At 40.4% G+C, this 16,836-nt stretch overlaps 1 protein-coding gene across 1 annotated transcript in view; it reads right to left on the bottom strand.

The window, feature by feature from the left end:
- Positions 1-16,836, bottom strand: part of cntnap2a (contactin associated protein 2a) — a 283,733-nt gene that overhangs the window by 131,627 nt on the left and 135,270 nt on the right. Inside the window, exons 4-7 of the mRNA XM_031850036.1 lie at positions 10,512-10,659; positions 3,639-3,691; positions 3,237-3,387; positions 1,949-2,133 (exon numbers count right to left, since the gene is read on the bottom strand). Coding sequence (XP_031705896.1) covers positions 1,949-2,133; positions 3,237-3,387; positions 3,639-3,691; positions 10,512-10,659 — 537 coding nt within the window. The remainder of the gene's footprint in view (positions 1-1,948; positions 2,134-3,236; positions 3,388-3,638; positions 3,692-10,511; positions 10,660-16,836) is intronic.

Here is a 16,836-nt window from a genome sequence, read left to right as displayed (position 1 = left end):
CACACACAGCCTCCTGCTTTATCCTGTTTTACAGATTTCCCTGAAGATCCTTTAATTCAACAGCTTCAGTTTAATTGGACTGTGGTTTGTCTTGCCCCATTTCTCAGTATCCCACTTGACACTGAAACAGATCACCCATATCAGCAACACCTGCTAAAGGTCACACACAACCATACCACTGCAAACACACAAACACCCATACATGCATGTGTGATCACCGCACACACTCACATTACACACAAGTGCATTCCATACCCATTATGTATTCCAAAATCAATTTCCTGTTTTAAGTATTATTAGCTGAACCCTTTGCACTCCATTACTGAATGCCATTAATTATGTGAGTTTTATGGATTAGCATTATAGCACAGTGTAAAACCAATATCTGGTTTCCTGTGTGGTATCAATGCACTGTGCAGGCAGATGAGGCCTAGCTACCGCCAGAGATGAGTAGTTGTTTTAAATGCAGTTGCAAAGTCAGTGCAGCGCATAAGAAAAGGTAATGTGGCAGAACACTTACAGAACAAGAAGCATCACAAATAACGACTATTAATAAGTAAAGGTAATCTCTCACAGGTTTGAAATGATCATACAGCTCTGCTGAGCCTCCCAGCGCTTTTTGGAGGGGTTCAGATATTATCTGAAAACTGCTCACATATAGAATTCTGTGCTAAACATCAGTACTGCCCAAGGCTCCTAAACAAGAACTCTCGCTCAGTTTTCTGGAGGACTTAAGTTCACCTCCATCATTAAGTACAAAATTACAAATACACACTTCAAATGTGACTGAAGCAAAGCCTGCGAGCTAGTTCAGGCAGGCAACTCAAGTGGATTGCTACACTCAACATGGCATGCTCCTCTCTTTAGCTGCCCTGCTGTTGCTTACTGCTGCTGCTGCTGCAGTTCAAAAGCTCCACTTCCACCTCAGCATCCACCTGTAGGCTCTGAGTATAAATTAAGCTAGAGGGGAAGTTACTATTGTGAAGTTTCCTTATGGGTAGTGATAAGGTCAGACCCTAGAAGCCAAATATCAGTATGATTGTGTATTATTATGTGTGTGTGTGTGTGCGTCACATTGTGCATGAAATGTCTGTGGGCATGCACCTTTGTCACTTAATGCCACTATAACTGTCTTGTGTTTGTAATAGGATGTGGTCTGAACAGATGGAAACAAAAATGCAATTTCATGCCAAAATAATACCCCAAAATTGCATGGTGCTACCTCATCAGCCACAGTTGCGCCACCCCTCCCACCTTGGCAGAGACAGGTTTGTTTAAAGCCAGGGACATACCAAATAGACAACCGGAGGATAAATGCAAAATGACTGCGTGTGCGCTACTGCTGGCTTGTAAAATAGGACCCTGTAAGTGACACATTGTGACTAACTGCTAAGCTAGCATGCTACTTAACAGATGCTGGTACAATTAACAATTATATTGGGTTGAGAAGTTAAACTAAAATAAATACATGTGCTCTTTATGCAGTAGCCGGTCACTTGTACTGGCAGCTGCTCTCGACGGACACACACACACAAAAAACAACTCAGGCAAAGCTGAGGTAGCTGAATAGATCAGCTGACATTTTAGCTTCTTACTTACATGGTCTACCAGTTCCTTTTTCATATTTGAACTCACCCATCAACGTACAGCTGTTGAATCATTTGGCACCCAAAGGTTTCATTATTAACATGATGTCAAGCTGATATGTCTTTTAAAGAAATAGATGTAGTGCATCTTTCAGTAGCAAGCATACTTTAAACAGCTGTATACATGGACCGTTTCCCAGTCACCTCCTGTAACTGTGTTTGGACATATAATTGTATGTATGTTATTAGGCTTTTGTGTTGGATTCATTTCTTCATCTATTTCAAAGGGGAGACTGCCATTCTACGTCTGCGTTCTTCACGTTCCTGTCTCAATGTAATACTCAGTGTACTTTGCTTCTCACCTCATAGTCTAAATCGAGGTGGTCAAACTCTCCATTGGTCCTGAAGTGCTGAGTGTGTCTGTCCAAGGTGAAGTTGATATTACGACGGTAGCGTTCGAGCACCACCGAGTGCCAGTGATTGTCATCCAAGAGGCTGCCGGTGGTCACAGAGGTATGACCCAGGATAGAGCCATACTGATTACTGCCTGTAATTAACATGTCATAATAATACAAGGTATTAAAAACACAGACATTTGACATTGTAAATAAAGCAGCATGTTTTAACACGACGATTTAATATATGTCAGGCGGAATAAGTGCAATCAATAGTTGAATTTGCCTTTATTCTAAAAGCTATTATTAGATAATGTGGGCGGCTTAACAAGGACCAATAGACTCAAAATGTATTTGTGACTTCTCTGGCAGGGATTTTCCAAAATAGACTGAAATAAGCTCAGTGCTTCACATACGGGATATTGACTATGCCTCGTACAATGGTTTCATAAATATCCAAATATCTTCATATAATTATTCAAATTTACAGCACATAGCACGAAAAGATACGAGTCTTTTTTTTCGCAAATGTAGTCATCCTCACTCACATTAGAATGTAATTATTTTCTGTGCCGTTTCCTGCCAACAATAACACACCTGCCATTTATTTATTAGCTAGAAGCGTCGTTAGTTGTAACACTGGCTACGAGAATGCACCAGTGGAGTTGTTGCTTCTGATGCTGCAGTGAGCGTCCTTTAAGGTCACAACAGTTATGTCAGCAACACAGCTGGTCGACAGTGAGTGATACTCCACACACTTATGGATTGTTGTGGCTGTTGTTTACAGCGTAAAGGGTAAAAAGCGGCACGTGGATGCTTTGTCATTGCTCCAAGATAATGATACCTTGACAAACAGACCATTCATTTAGATTACAAAAGTTTAGCATTATTGTCAAGTCAATAATGATGGTTTCAATTCTTTCAACCTGTCAAATTGCTGCAAACAGAACCAGTGTAAAGTTGCTGCATGCATTAGATTGAGTACTTATTCAATTCTAGGATCGGAGTGGGTATAGCTTGGTCTTAGACATATCACTTGGATATTTTGTATTCAATATTTCAAAACATGCTTAAGGTGTACTTTGAGGGTTATGGTTTTACAAACAAAGCTTCTTCAAAGTTTGAATATCCTCAGAAGGTAAAACGTGCCTATAATGGATTGATACCAAGACAGCTTCATCATAGACATTGTGGCGGGAGTATACTTTGCTTTGTATTTATTTGTCAAAGTAAATGACATGCATGTGTTGCCCACCCAGGTTTATCTGCAGCAGCAGCTTGGCCTTGCGAAGCTCCAGGGTGATGTAGTCTCCCTGTTGGCCCTCCCCATGAAGAATCACACCCTCACTCTCTGACGTCTTGAACCTCAGGGCAATCACATCCTTAATGATCTTCATCTTCTTCACCTGAACACGTGAAAAAAACACAATGCACCTTACGTGGTCTATATTAAGAAACAAAAAAAAGGAAATCTAATAATGAAAAACAACTTTCTTTACTTTACTACAAAACAAGAATGCACTTTCCCAGGTCTCCCAGCCACCTGCTCAGAATCTACATCAAAGTATTTATATCCCGTCATATTATATTATTGCTATTTGTTGATTTTTATGATATTAACTGTCTAGAATGACCTCGACAGTATGACATCCAGTACCTTAAAACGATATGAGATTACACCCTGTCCATCAAAGTTGATCACGCCCGCCCCTAAAAAAGACAGAAAGAAGACAGATAAAAACAAGAGAGATAAGAACAAAAATAATGAAGAGGAAAACATGAGAGAAAGACAGTGACGGTAAGAGACCGTGGAAAGGGAAAGGTCAAGACCCTCATCCCAAATTACTAAAGAGCACACTAAAGCCAATGCTCTTTTAGGGCTGGGTCAAGAAATCAGTAATTTAAATTACAAAACAACAAAAACAAAACCGTAGGAGGTTTGTGTATCCAACATGTCTTCTTTACAGGTTACTAGACTTATTTAATGATACTGTACCCAATAGGCCCTTTTCACAGAGAACATCTTGACAAGTCATAGTATGACAAGCGCAGGTGTAAATAATACAATAAATGATGACTGAATTCTCTTTTGATGCGGTTTCAGGGTCCTAATGCACTTTGGCTCACTATCACACCGTTCATTTTATTAGTAACACCTGTGCTGTGTAATATTTTCCATAAACAGAAACAGATGTTAATTATTGATGTTGTATAAAAGACTGTTCGTGACATTTCCTATTGTATTGCTTTGTCATGTATCTAAAAGTCCTAAGGGAAATTAATTAGTAATATTTGTTTCACACATGGCAACTTTCCAATGGGAACGAGAAGATATTTAACGAATACTGACAATGTGTGAAACAATAAAGTCATTACATTAAAACTAAATGTCTAATGAGCCAAAAATTAAAACACCTGTGTGTGCGTAGGCCAGTTGAACATACTTATCAACAGGTTTGAATGCTGCACATATCCTGTAAAATGTAAAATATAATTAGCTCCAAAACACATATTTTGTCTTTGTAAAAATAATGTTTAAATCTAGAGAGGGCAGAAAGGAGACAGGCAACATTGTGGAGGAGATTTTGAGAAGAGAAACAAAGTGCAGTGCTTCAATCTAACTATCATCATCCCAACTGTTCAAGTGGTTAATGGTGTGTGTGTGTGTGTGTGTGTGTGTGTGTGTGTGTGTTATTGGTTAAGGAAGGTGGACAGGAGTTTAGGTGCGGGCTATGATAGGATAACTGAGTTGGGGAAAGGTCGTATCAAATATAGACTCGTATGCAGTCACACCGTCCCTATACTGTACCTTCCCTCGTGCTTTCTCGCTTATAACCTGCACACAACTATAACTACACTCTGTGGCTCATTGCATAGGGAGGCTCGTCCTTTAGGTTGGCCGTTCGATCCTTGAGCGAGACGCTGAGCCCCAAGTTGCTCCCCTGGTGTTTACAGCTGTTCCTAATGCTTAGGATGGGTTAAATGCAGAGGTAGCAGTGTGATATGATTGTAATACAGTTTATAAACACCAAGAGAGGAGGGTTAGAGGAAATTACATCTGTTTCCTTTGTTTGTAACTTCAATGGTCCCCAAATGATCCCATGCTGCCTTTCACTGGGTTTTCAGGTTGTCTTTCACCGTTTTACACCTCACTCTTTTTCTTGCACTAGTTATTGTTCTCCCTTTAGTCCTTCATCTTTTTACATTACTCTCCTCTCCGCTCCACTCTTACTTATTTTACTTCTCTCTTTACTTTCATTGCATCACTTAATTTTCTTCATCCCTCTCTCTCTCTCTTCCAACCAATCATCTTCTTCTGTCACATTTGTGGTGCAAACGGTGGTGGTAGTTGACAGTTTTGCGGTTGTTTTATGAGATATTACAGATCTAGGTGTGCTGCTCAGAACAGGGTTGCCAGCTCAGTTGAGTGCTTGGTATCAGGAGGGAGACTTTATGAGGGATGGAGGGCTTTTCCACCACCTGCAGACGACTGTGAGGTGCAAAGAATGAGAGAGAAAGAGAGCGAAGATCGACCCACTGCGATGGAGAGTAACAAGAAACGACTGCTTGGTTTGCAGCCAGATGATGACGACGTGCACACAAGATGGCAGAGATTTTCAGACCCTGGCCCAGGAGACCACGCCATTTTCAACCCTGACCCAGATGGTGGTTTACCAGAGACAGCTGCATGTGACGGCCAATATAATCCTCAAATTAATTTCATTGGAAGTTATTATTCATCACAATCTGAAAATTTGAAGTTGATGTTGCTGCACAATGGTGGCTGTTTGTGGTGTGTAGAGTTACAAAGAAAAGCTGTTTATTGGCTGTTATGGTATGCCAATGCCAAAAGAAAAAGACACTTAACATTTATTAAGTGAGGTATTGCACTGAAAAAATATGAAATCTAATAGAAGGAACTATTGTAATCTAAAGGATTACACAATAGTGGTCGTTCTCCACTGAATGTCTATTAAATGTGTCACTTTGGATAAATGCTTGATTGTGCACAACAAAACAAAAAAAGACTTGAAATCAGCCAATGCAAAGCCAATACCACAGAGATACCACCTGCGTCATGTCAGGGCAAATTGAAGGTGCACTTGGCTGGCATGTTAAATTGTATCCATGGAAACATGTGTCATTGGGCAAGCAGCAAATTAGATGGCTGCGAGCACAAAAGCACGTCACTCACAGTAGGACCAGCGTTTACTAAACTAAAGGATTTGGATGCTTTTCATATAGTTGGAAGATGTGTATTTGCATGTGTGACTGTGGGTAAGACACAATAATCTCAATATTAGATAATAATAACAATATTAGATTTACTTTATGCTCTGGCACAGATTTGGTCAATGCTTTTGATATTCTATAGATAACAACAAATGATGAAAATGATAGTCAATATGTTTATCCATAACTAAACTGTAATGCTGTATGTGTTTTCCATAGACTTATTGCATGTCAGAGCCTGAAGGCTACAATGATGCTTTTTTGTTTGTCTGCGCTTGGCCTCAGTCCTGCTCCATAAATAGATGCTAACAATAAACAAATCTACATAAGTACATTTCTTGGACTCGACAGATAATGATGGTGATACATCATCCTGACAGCAGATTTAAAGTATGGTTGGCATAACGGCCACTGGTTGAAGTCAGATATGATATGCTTGCATTTATTTGAAATTCTACTTGCATGAGAGTGATTGGTTTGTGTGGAATATTTAATTTGTACTCTGTTTCCGTCCCACTTCCCTTTCTCTCACATACTGGCGCTACTATTTCCTGACTCGTCTATGGAATAATTGATTTTCTGTTGATCCTATGTTAATCAAAATGCAAATGAGCACGTAAATTCCCCAGCATGGTGGCTCACGACTCCTTTATACCCTCTAGCTCTGGCACAGACACATACACACACTGCCTTTCACTGCATAGTCCTAGATGAGTCATAATGTGGTATTGCATTTAATTATCATACATTTTCAAAACCCAGAATTATCATCTACAACCAACATATTTGGTGATTATGCTGGGAACATAACATCTATATTTATCTGCCTCCTTCTCCTCCTACTAATTCTTCTTTGTGCTTTCTTCTTTTATCCTCTTTACTTTGCCGTTTCCGAACAATGTACTTCTCTTTTTCATCTTAGAATTTGGAAGGAGGAAAAGATTTCGGAGAAGTTGATTCTAAGAGAACTGGAGAGTTGGGGAGTGAAGGGTGGGTAGATGAACAGACAAAGGTGCGAGTTCTCATTCTATGACTGAATGCTGAAGAAAGGAACAGTGACAGCATAATCATGAGAAAGCACTGTGGGCTTCAAAACACAGCTGACAAACAACTCTGAAAGACACACCTGACCAGGTGGAGTGTGTGTGTACATGCAAGTCTCTCTCTCTCTCTCTCTCTCTCTCTCTCTCTCTCTCTGTTCTGTGTATGTATTATGTGTTTCTTCTGTCAGCGTCTGAATAACAACATTCATATCTGTTAGAAACACAACATCTCTCTGTGCTTATTTGACCTTGCAACCGGGATGTTCTTTCAATTGTGTCGTTGTTTACTTCAAAGACTGTCTGTCTGTCTGTTGAATGAAAGGATACCAGGGTCCTTGTTACTTAACTTGAAATCCTATCTTATCTCAGTTGTGGATGACATTCAGGAAAAAAAAATCCCATTTTGTCTTCGAATAGGAATCTAGTTATTACAGAACAGTCCTAATTTAAAGGATTTCCCAAGTATCCTGAGTTAAGTCATAAACCCTGTTCCTAATTCAAAATAATTGGTAAAAATTGCAGCAGCACGGTTGTTAGGTTTGCATGGCAATGGCGATGAAGATGGGGAACAACATGAACATTGAAATATAATGACTGAAAGGCTACTCAGTGATGATGCTTTGAACTTTTCCAGACTATGTTAATGGTTATTTATATTGACTACCAAGATAAATAATCCATTAAAAAACAACTCCTTGACTCCTTGTAGCTAAAACTGTCTTTTTTTGTGAGTCAGCTAGCCAGTGGTGACACATGAGTGCTGATGATATTATGGCTTCTCCATCTCGTGTAGCCTGCTGGGCGATTCTAATCAAAGATACAGGCAGGCACAAACATTCTGAACTAGATACAGGCATGATCTAATTTACAGTTATAGTTAGGATTTCTTAAGTTAAGATAAGAAATCAGGTCTTAGACAGGATAGGACACAGCCCTGACCATGAGCCAATTCTGTAATAGGAAAATAGGATTTTTCCTATCTTTGAAACTTAAGTTAAGATAGGACAAGCAGTAATGGTATTTCTCTGTAATTAGGTGCCAGGGCTAGATATGTATTCAAATAAAAGTGTCCTTTTTAAATCTAAGAAAGAAAAGCTAGAGAGAGCACACATGATCTATTTCATCATGAATTATTTCACACAGCTGAAACTCATTTACATCTGGGAGAGTTGAGCATAATCGCAGTGCTCCCCTAATGGCCCATGAGCAGCTCCACTGGAGCAGACGCTGGTCACGTTAACGGTAGTGGTTGTGGAGGTAGGACAAAGTTAAAGCTCATTCTCTATAATGCCCATATTTTGCTATACCACTGTCTCAGTCTAATTCTGCTGTTGTGTATATTGGGGGATTTCTTGTGCATAGTTTCTGTTGTAGCTCTTATTCTTTGGTATGTGACTGGCTGAAGGAGAAATAACAGCTGTAAATGGGTACATTATGTACAGTAAGAGATGATATTTGGAATACACAAACCCCCTATGTATTCCAATGGCAATTGCAGCCAGTTCATATTTAATTTAAACAGATTGTTTGCAGAAACCATATTGATACTGTATATGACACACAGTTTGAAGCTGCAAAACACTTTTGATATCTACATCACGTCTTTATTGAGTCTATACTTACTTTCACATATAGCTAGCTACAGTAGTGACAAACAGACTGTGTTAATAAGCCAACTTGGCTCAAACTCAATTTACCAACTTTTTCTGTTGTCTAAAGTTAACATTTCTAAAAAAACTGCTTATATATAAATAGTATAGACTGTATTTCAGGTTTGTTTCTTCGTTGTTTACAACTCACAAACCCGCTGGTGCTTGACACCCAGCTTGACTCTTGTGTAAGCTATTGATTGTTCCGTCATTTCTTTCTATAAAGTTGAGAAATATATCTGGTTGTGTTGTGTTATACTTCCATACTTCCATGCTATACCGTATTTGGAAAAATATAAGTAAATAATGCTCATAAATTATGAAAGGATCTGAGCAAAGCATATAATGGTTGTTACCTGCCTCAATGTGTTACCCTACTTTTGGAAACCTGTAAAAAATATGTTCTCTACCTTTTTAATTGTCACCAAAAAGCAAAACATAACAGCATTATTATGCTGAACCTAAGAGACCCTATTTAAAGTTATAGCCAGTGTATTAGCTAAAGTAGATGACGATCGGCACACACCCAGCTTGGAGAAGCAGACTAGAGTAATCGCATAAAAGCAAAGCAATGTAGCAAACATTGAGTGTGTCTGCAATAAACTGACTATGAGTAACTCACACAGTCCCACTTCAAAACATCCAAACTATCCCTTCAAATAACAACGCAGATGTTCCCAAAATCAAATGCCAATTTGTATTGTCCAATTTAAGATCAATGAGACTAACACTGTTAGAGAATACAAGGGTGGAAGCTATTCTGGTTAAAAACTGAAAAAGCAACAACTTGACTTCATCTAAGCACAAAAGCAGTCACGTGTATTAGAAGTGAATTATTTCCCTGTCAAAGTTGTTTGTGAGTGCAGGAGTGTTTTGTTGGAGGGGACAGGTGATGGATATAAACTTAGAGTGGGCTGGATTTCTGTGTTTTATTGTTTTGTGCATCTGTGCATGCGTTATGCATCTCTCTCTCTCCTCTCTCTCTCTGTGTGAGTACCACATCTTGTCATCTTCATCATTACTGACTTGCTTTTCTTTTAACATAGGAAGGAAATGAAACAAGGGAAATATAATCAAAGGGATGAGGACTGACTTGAATGCAATACATGCCCTTGTGTTCACACGCAAAGACACAGACACACACACACACACACACTCACTCACGACCATATCCACACACAGTGTAGTGCATTCTCTGGAATGAAAGATGTACGTGTGTCACTTATAATAGTAATTTATGCAGAGCGTTAATTGAAATTTGTTATCAAAATCAATTTGGCAGCCTGTAATAGGATGAGAGCAAAGGGGCTGCAAGAGAGTCAGTTCCCTGGATGATACATTTGTTAGAAAGCGAGAGACAGTGTCTTAGTGTGTGAGCATCTGTATGTCTGTCCGTCTGTGACTGTGCTCTGCATATTTCAGTACCTAACGTTTTTCTTTTTTGGAGCTGACAAACCATCATTGGGCTCTCCCAATAGATCGAATACATGTTAACTTGTTGGAGGAACTAAAGTATTATCATGTACAAGTACTTGCTCAAGTATTGGGCTGAATATCTTTTGTTACTCGTTGAATGTGTATGTGTGTTTGTTTGTCTCCACTCACAGTAGGAGCAGCCATGAACTTCTATGCGCAGACCAATCCGTCCCTCCTCGCTCCAGTCCAGCGGGACGAGCCTCAGGAAGCGTGCCACGATTCCCCGCTGCAGCTCGTGGCGAACTGAGCTCTCCGAGTTGGAGTTCCCAGAGAAGGCCTGTGAAGACAAACACAAACACACACACACACACACACACACACACACACACACACACACACACACACACACACACAATTAAATTAAATACATCAAAGCAACAGGCCTACAGTCAAACAAGCAGCTTTGAGACTAGGAGCAAGAGTATTTGTTCCATTCACCACATCCTGCCCTAAAGATGCACACTCACAAAACATACAAAATAATTATGAGTCTACATATCTAATAAGCCCCCCATAAGACAATCTGGCTGCAGGGGATTTGAAGAGGAAATTGCATATTGTATTCAGCTCGAAGTGGATGTAAGAAAGTCCCTGTTCACATCATCTCATATTTCGGCTGATTTCTGGTTCCCAAAAGATCCACAGGGGCTTGTGACTGATGAGGTTTACAGTTCCCTGTCATATTAGTCCTGCGTTCTACACATTCTGTTAGTGCAGTCTCCGAGATCTCAGCCTCTAGAAAAACAACACACTGTATTGCCTTTAAGAATAGTCTCTTGATATATTTACCTAACTCTGCACATTCAATAAAGTCTACGAGACCGAAGATCAAACGTTTTCTTTTTGGTTCTTGTGTAAAATCACATCCAAAGACTTTAAATAATCTTTAAAGGGGCAGGATGGCAACAATTCACCATAGTCAGCAAATAATAGGATGGAAGCAACAATAAAGTGGTTTGGATTTGAGGACAGCAGGCTACGTTTGGCAGTTTTTTTGAAATGTAATGGAAGTGATACACTAAAACAACAACATTAACTGTGCCTCTCTAGAAATAATGTCAGCAGAGGCAGGGGTTCATTTCAAGGAATTCCTTCTTGTTGTGATTTGATTATCACTATGTCTTCATTTCTGCTTTGCTGTGATACGTTTTACACTGACCTATTTGGTGAAGCAATTTTGTCAGAGAGGGGTAGCCAAACATGTAAATGCAGTATATATGTATGTATGCATTTTTGTTCACGCAATCGAAACAAGGGACAGAATAGAGAAAACCCACTTTTTTCGCAGCATAGCAGAAACCTAGAATACTGACAAAGTCAAAAGAAAATGCACAGTTTAATACATCCCTTCGTTCACTCTCATTTTCTTCCCTCTTTCCTCCTCTCCTCTGCTCCTCCCGCTCAGTGTCTCTTCCTTCACTTGACCTGTAACATGATGGGGAGAACCTCTAACCACCCACTAGTCCACATCACCACAGTCCCTCAACTATTTTCACTTCTATGCTTCCTCCTCCTCTCTGCAACAAACACATACACACCACCACCATGTTCCCCGTGCTTTTCTTCTCCACACAAATGCACTAAGCAGCAGGCATGGACCGTTTGGGGGGAAGCATCATTAAAAGCCGAGCAGGTTGCAGGTTGACGAGAGCAAGACACTAGACAGCCATGTGTTATTCTAGATAAGACATGAAGTGGGCAGGGCAGTGGATGAGTGTGGGGGGAAAAAGCTCTGCTTAGTCAGTCTGCTTTGAGCCGACTCCTCAGTGACCCATATGTACCCCTGAAGATATGCTATCTGCAAAGGAGGAGATGGTCAAGAGTTCACACTAAGCTCAGAGCCACTGTACTTCTATTGTGGCAGGGGAGAGACATGAGGTGAACTGTGCTTCTATCTCCTCTGTGCCTTTCCCTCACTTTCATTTTTAATCTTTATTTATCCAGGAAAGGTTAACCGAGACCACAAACACACACTTTTCTTTATTAGCACCCTGATTCAAATTCACACAGCTCCACATGACTCAGCAGGGAGCCCTTCCGTATACTTTAACTGCAGCTTCTAGTCTCTGCAGGTGCACAGGACCTAAAGTTCTGGGTTAAGTGTCTTGCTCAAGGTGCAGGGCGCCAGGGAATAGCCAATCGACAGCTTATTGTACTCATAGGTTAAGGAAGGCGAAAACAAAGTATGTGTCAATGGCGGTGAACAGATCACCCCGCTGAACCAGTTCCAGTAACTGCTCGATTAGCATATAGAAAGTCTTGGTTTAGGATGATGATATCCAAAATGAGTCTTAACTCCTCCGTCGTACCAGGAAGTACGCGGAGTGAAACCCTTCCCATCTGTCGTGAGTGGGGACAACAGACGCAGCCTGTATCTGTAACACGGCCTGGATCTCTAATGAGAGGTAATCTATCTTCCCCTGGGAGGATAGATTCCTCCCTCCTTCACCCCAACGAAGGGAGGGGGAGAACACTGCAGAACTGGAGAGATGGACTCCATCTCAGTGTCCTATCCATTCATTCAGTAAATGTTCAGTCGCCTCGCCACTTTCTGTAAAACTGCGTTAGAGGACGAGGGACCAACTGTGACGCAGCAGCTAAAACGCTGGGATATCTCTAGGGTCTGTACCCTATTCACTGCTCAACCCACCGTGAACTGAAGGCTGGGGAGGGACATAGAAAAAGCAGAGCCGGTGATGAGGTCGGTGAACAAAAAGGGCTCAACAGACACATCACCTAAAACAAGGCTATAAGGCGTAGTGTCCTCAGAGCTGCAGTGGAGCTAGGATACATTCACATTTTAACATACTGTACAAAGACAAAAAAAAATGTTAAAGATGTTCTCAAAACTCAAATATTCCTATAATAACCACTGGGGCTACTACCACTCTGTGGAGTTGTTGGTACATTTCTCAGATTTTCTCTCTAAAACTAGTCTCTTTCTTCTCTTTTTCTGTCAAATCTTCTAAATCCTTCCTCACATCCTGTGCTCTCTGTTGCGTATTTGTACTTTACTATTCAGTTTCCAAACTGCCTGTGGTCCTGGCTCAGGTTTTCAAGCACAAAAAGCACAAATGTATCAATTTGCATGCACAAATGGAGCACATATGCACACATATGCACGACCGCCCACACACCACCTTGCCATTTCAACTTTTTCTGCGTTAAAACCTGATATCACCCTTAAGCTTCTTTCACAGTTGGAAATAAAATAATAATAAAAAACTCTGAATACTGTATATCTACTGAGGATTTGGCTGACTGCGTGTCTAAGACTTTACTTCTTTTTGTCCAGCTGACACTTTCCCATCCTTGCCCGTCAAGGTATAGGAGATAGAAAGGAAGAGAGAACAAAACCATTTTCCAGCTCAACCCAAAAGCTCCATCCCCAATTTCCAGCTTCCTTCTTTTATTTCTCTATTGTGTTCCTCCCGCTATACAGCACTTATCTGTGCTTGGCTGAATGAACAGCTCAATTCAAAGGCATTACTATGCAGAACAGACTGCAGAAGGTAGGATAGGGAAGAGAGGAAGAGGAGGAGGATAAAGATGAGGAAAAAGTTGTGGATGCTAAACGCCTCGCAAAAGTCTGCTTAGTCAACCATTTAATTCCCTCTCCTCCAAAGTCCAATCATTAACCGGCATCCAACGAGTAATTGGGAATTTGTGTGTGCTTGCGTGTCACTTCATATAGTGTGTACGTGTGTGCGTTTATGTCGGTGAATGTGTGTGTAAGGGTTCGGCAACTTAAGAGCTTAGACACTTTGACGTTTCGTTTAATCAAGAACTGAGGCAATTTATGGCAACAAAGGCCACAAAGTGCCTCAGGCAACTTTCAGATTTCACGCAGTGTATGTGTGTGTATGTGTGTGCACATGCTTTTAAGGATTTGTGTGGTTCTCTTCACAATTTTTACCTAAAATGTATGTATATTCATGCTACTTTTAAATGAATAATATTTCAATATTTCTTTAAAAATAAAAAAACACAGTGCACTTGGGAATCCTTAGCATACACAAACTGAAAAATATTTACTAAAATGAACATGCTGTGTTTTAAAAGTACAAAATAAGCTAAGTTAGGGAGAAAACCTTGGATGAGAATCAAAACAACGCAGAGCTGTCACATGATTTAAGCAATCCATGAGATCAGTGGAGGGAACTTGGAAAACAAAAATAATGAGGGAAGCTGAGAGCCAGCCAGTGTCCTTGTTGGGCATTTGGAACACCAGGGCTGCTGTCATTCAAGAAACAACAAGCCAATCACTTTAGTACAGCTGGTCAACAAATACCCCTGTGGTCTGCTCTGTCTCACAGACACTCGACATGTAAACAAGATAATCATGCATGTTGGCATGCGTGTGCCCATACACAAACCCGGGCATTCATACACACACACATTATCTACTTGCTCTGCAGCTCTCCCTCTTTCTTCACCTCAGTTACTTACTCATGGCTTCATGTTTTTCATTTTCTGAATTTCCTGAATCTGACATTACTGCCTGTGTCTGTGTGTGTGTGTGTGTGTGTGTGTCAGTGAATACCTATCGTGCGTGTGAGTGTATGTATGTTTTTGTGTGTCTCTGTTTTGACAGCCAGAGACAGGCCTTTCCAGGGAACAGATCTCCAGATACTGAGAAACAACAAGTGAAAGCTATTTTCTGACGTTTTCTTGTTGCTGCTGGACGCTTTGTTCGACCAGCCCAGAGTAAGGGCCATTGTGTGTGCATGGGTGTGTGTGTGCTCCTTCCTAACAGAGGCAGGGGAAATCAGTCGGGCCTGGTCTGGTCTTTTGTTTTTATCGACAAGTGTACAGGACAAAACAGAAGGGCCATAGAGAAATTTGTGTTTCTGTGAATCCCTGTGGGTGGTTGTGTTTGCGTGGGTATGGGCCTCTACTGTGCCAAGACCGGACAAACTGTAGTAATGATAAATGCAAGTCCTGAATCAGTAAAACATTTTAAAGTAGAATAGAATAATCTTTTGTTTTCATCAACAAGTGAAGAGACACAAGTCGCATGAGACTGTGAGTGAATGTCTACAACCCAGGCATATTTAAGAACAACAGCTTTTAGTAGAGCTACTGTGATGTGTTGCAAATTTCATGATGTTTTCAGAGGAAAAACCCACTGAAACTCTTAAATGTAACACCAACCTCAGAGACTGCTGTGATCAATTCTCGTCTACCACTACAAAATAACACTTCAACACCCATTAGACAAGCTTCGTCTGCCCTCTTTCCAACAAACTAAAGCCGGTTATGAATCCCAAAAGTGGAAAACATTCTAACTTAAATATCTGATTGTGCCTCCCATGGTGGGCTTATCATTATTAATGTCCCTTGCTTCAAAACTATGTCGGTAAAATACAGCAAACGGGACTTATTGAACACAAAAAGCTGCCTCAGTGGGAGAGATTCTTCATCTCCTCTGGCTAAACACTTATTGACACTTGTTCACAGAATAACATTTCTGGGCTACACAGTCAATCAAGCCTCCCACTAGGGGTGGGGACCGCAACCAAGTTCTGCTGCAGGCAGAAGCTAAATGGACTTTTGATCTGGGTCGACAGTTCCAGTCGGGCTGAATAAGGAACTTGACCTGCGCTTCATCCTTTTTTGAGAGTCTAGTTTGTTGCTATTAATAAAGGCATAATACTGAAATATGTAATTTCTTCTAATTACTGTTGTATTATGGGCATTTATATGCATATATTAGCTTTTGATATCACTGATATGATGCTGCCTATCCCAGTGGAGAGTTCATATCATGTCTCCGGTTTTCCTGTTTCTTCTCCTCATTTCTACATTACTCCCCCAACACTCTTCAATGCTGTCTGAGAAAAAAACACTGAGCTTGGACTGAACAGCACCATCTGCATATTTCATTATAACAATTCTATTGTATGACCATCGTTTGCTCTGTGCACTTTTTGATGATTTGCATCAAATACTTTAATACATGCTTTTATTTGTGCTAGCAAGGTGTTTCCAATGTTCTATCTGGAGCTGGGACATTATTACAACCCTTTGTGTCCATTGCAGTCATGTGCCAAAGCATTGCTATTCAGTTCAGTTTCTCATTAACTTGCTTCCACCTGCTAAAAGGAGCTCCCGAAGAGCTGGTTACAAAGGGAACTGTGATCCTTTCATTTGCTTCACATATATTATTAGCTGAAAAATGAGGAACACTTCCAAAAAAATTCCATGTCAATGCTTTTCTTTACATTTCCATTTAGGATAATTAATAATTAATTACTGTGGAGTAACTAAACGAAACAAAGGCCTCTGTCAAAAAAAATGAAATGTCTAAGCAATATACCATCGTCAGTATTTTGTCCCCCATCTAACTTCACAAAATTATCTTTTGCACTGAATTAAATTGTACAGAGAGTCAGACAGGGAGACAGACACACACACACACACACACACACACACACACACACACACACACACA

Source organism: Anarrhichthys ocellatus, unplaced genomic scaffold, assembly GCF_004355925.1.
Source record: "Anarrhichthys ocellatus isolate YVR2014 unplaced genomic scaffold, GSC_Weel_1.0 scaffold10, whole genome shotgun sequence".
Classification (NCBI taxonomy): Eukaryota; Metazoa; Chordata; class Actinopteri; order Perciformes; family Anarhichadidae; genus Anarrhichthys; species Anarrhichthys ocellatus.
This window is presented reverse-complemented; position numbering and strand designations above follow the sequence as displayed.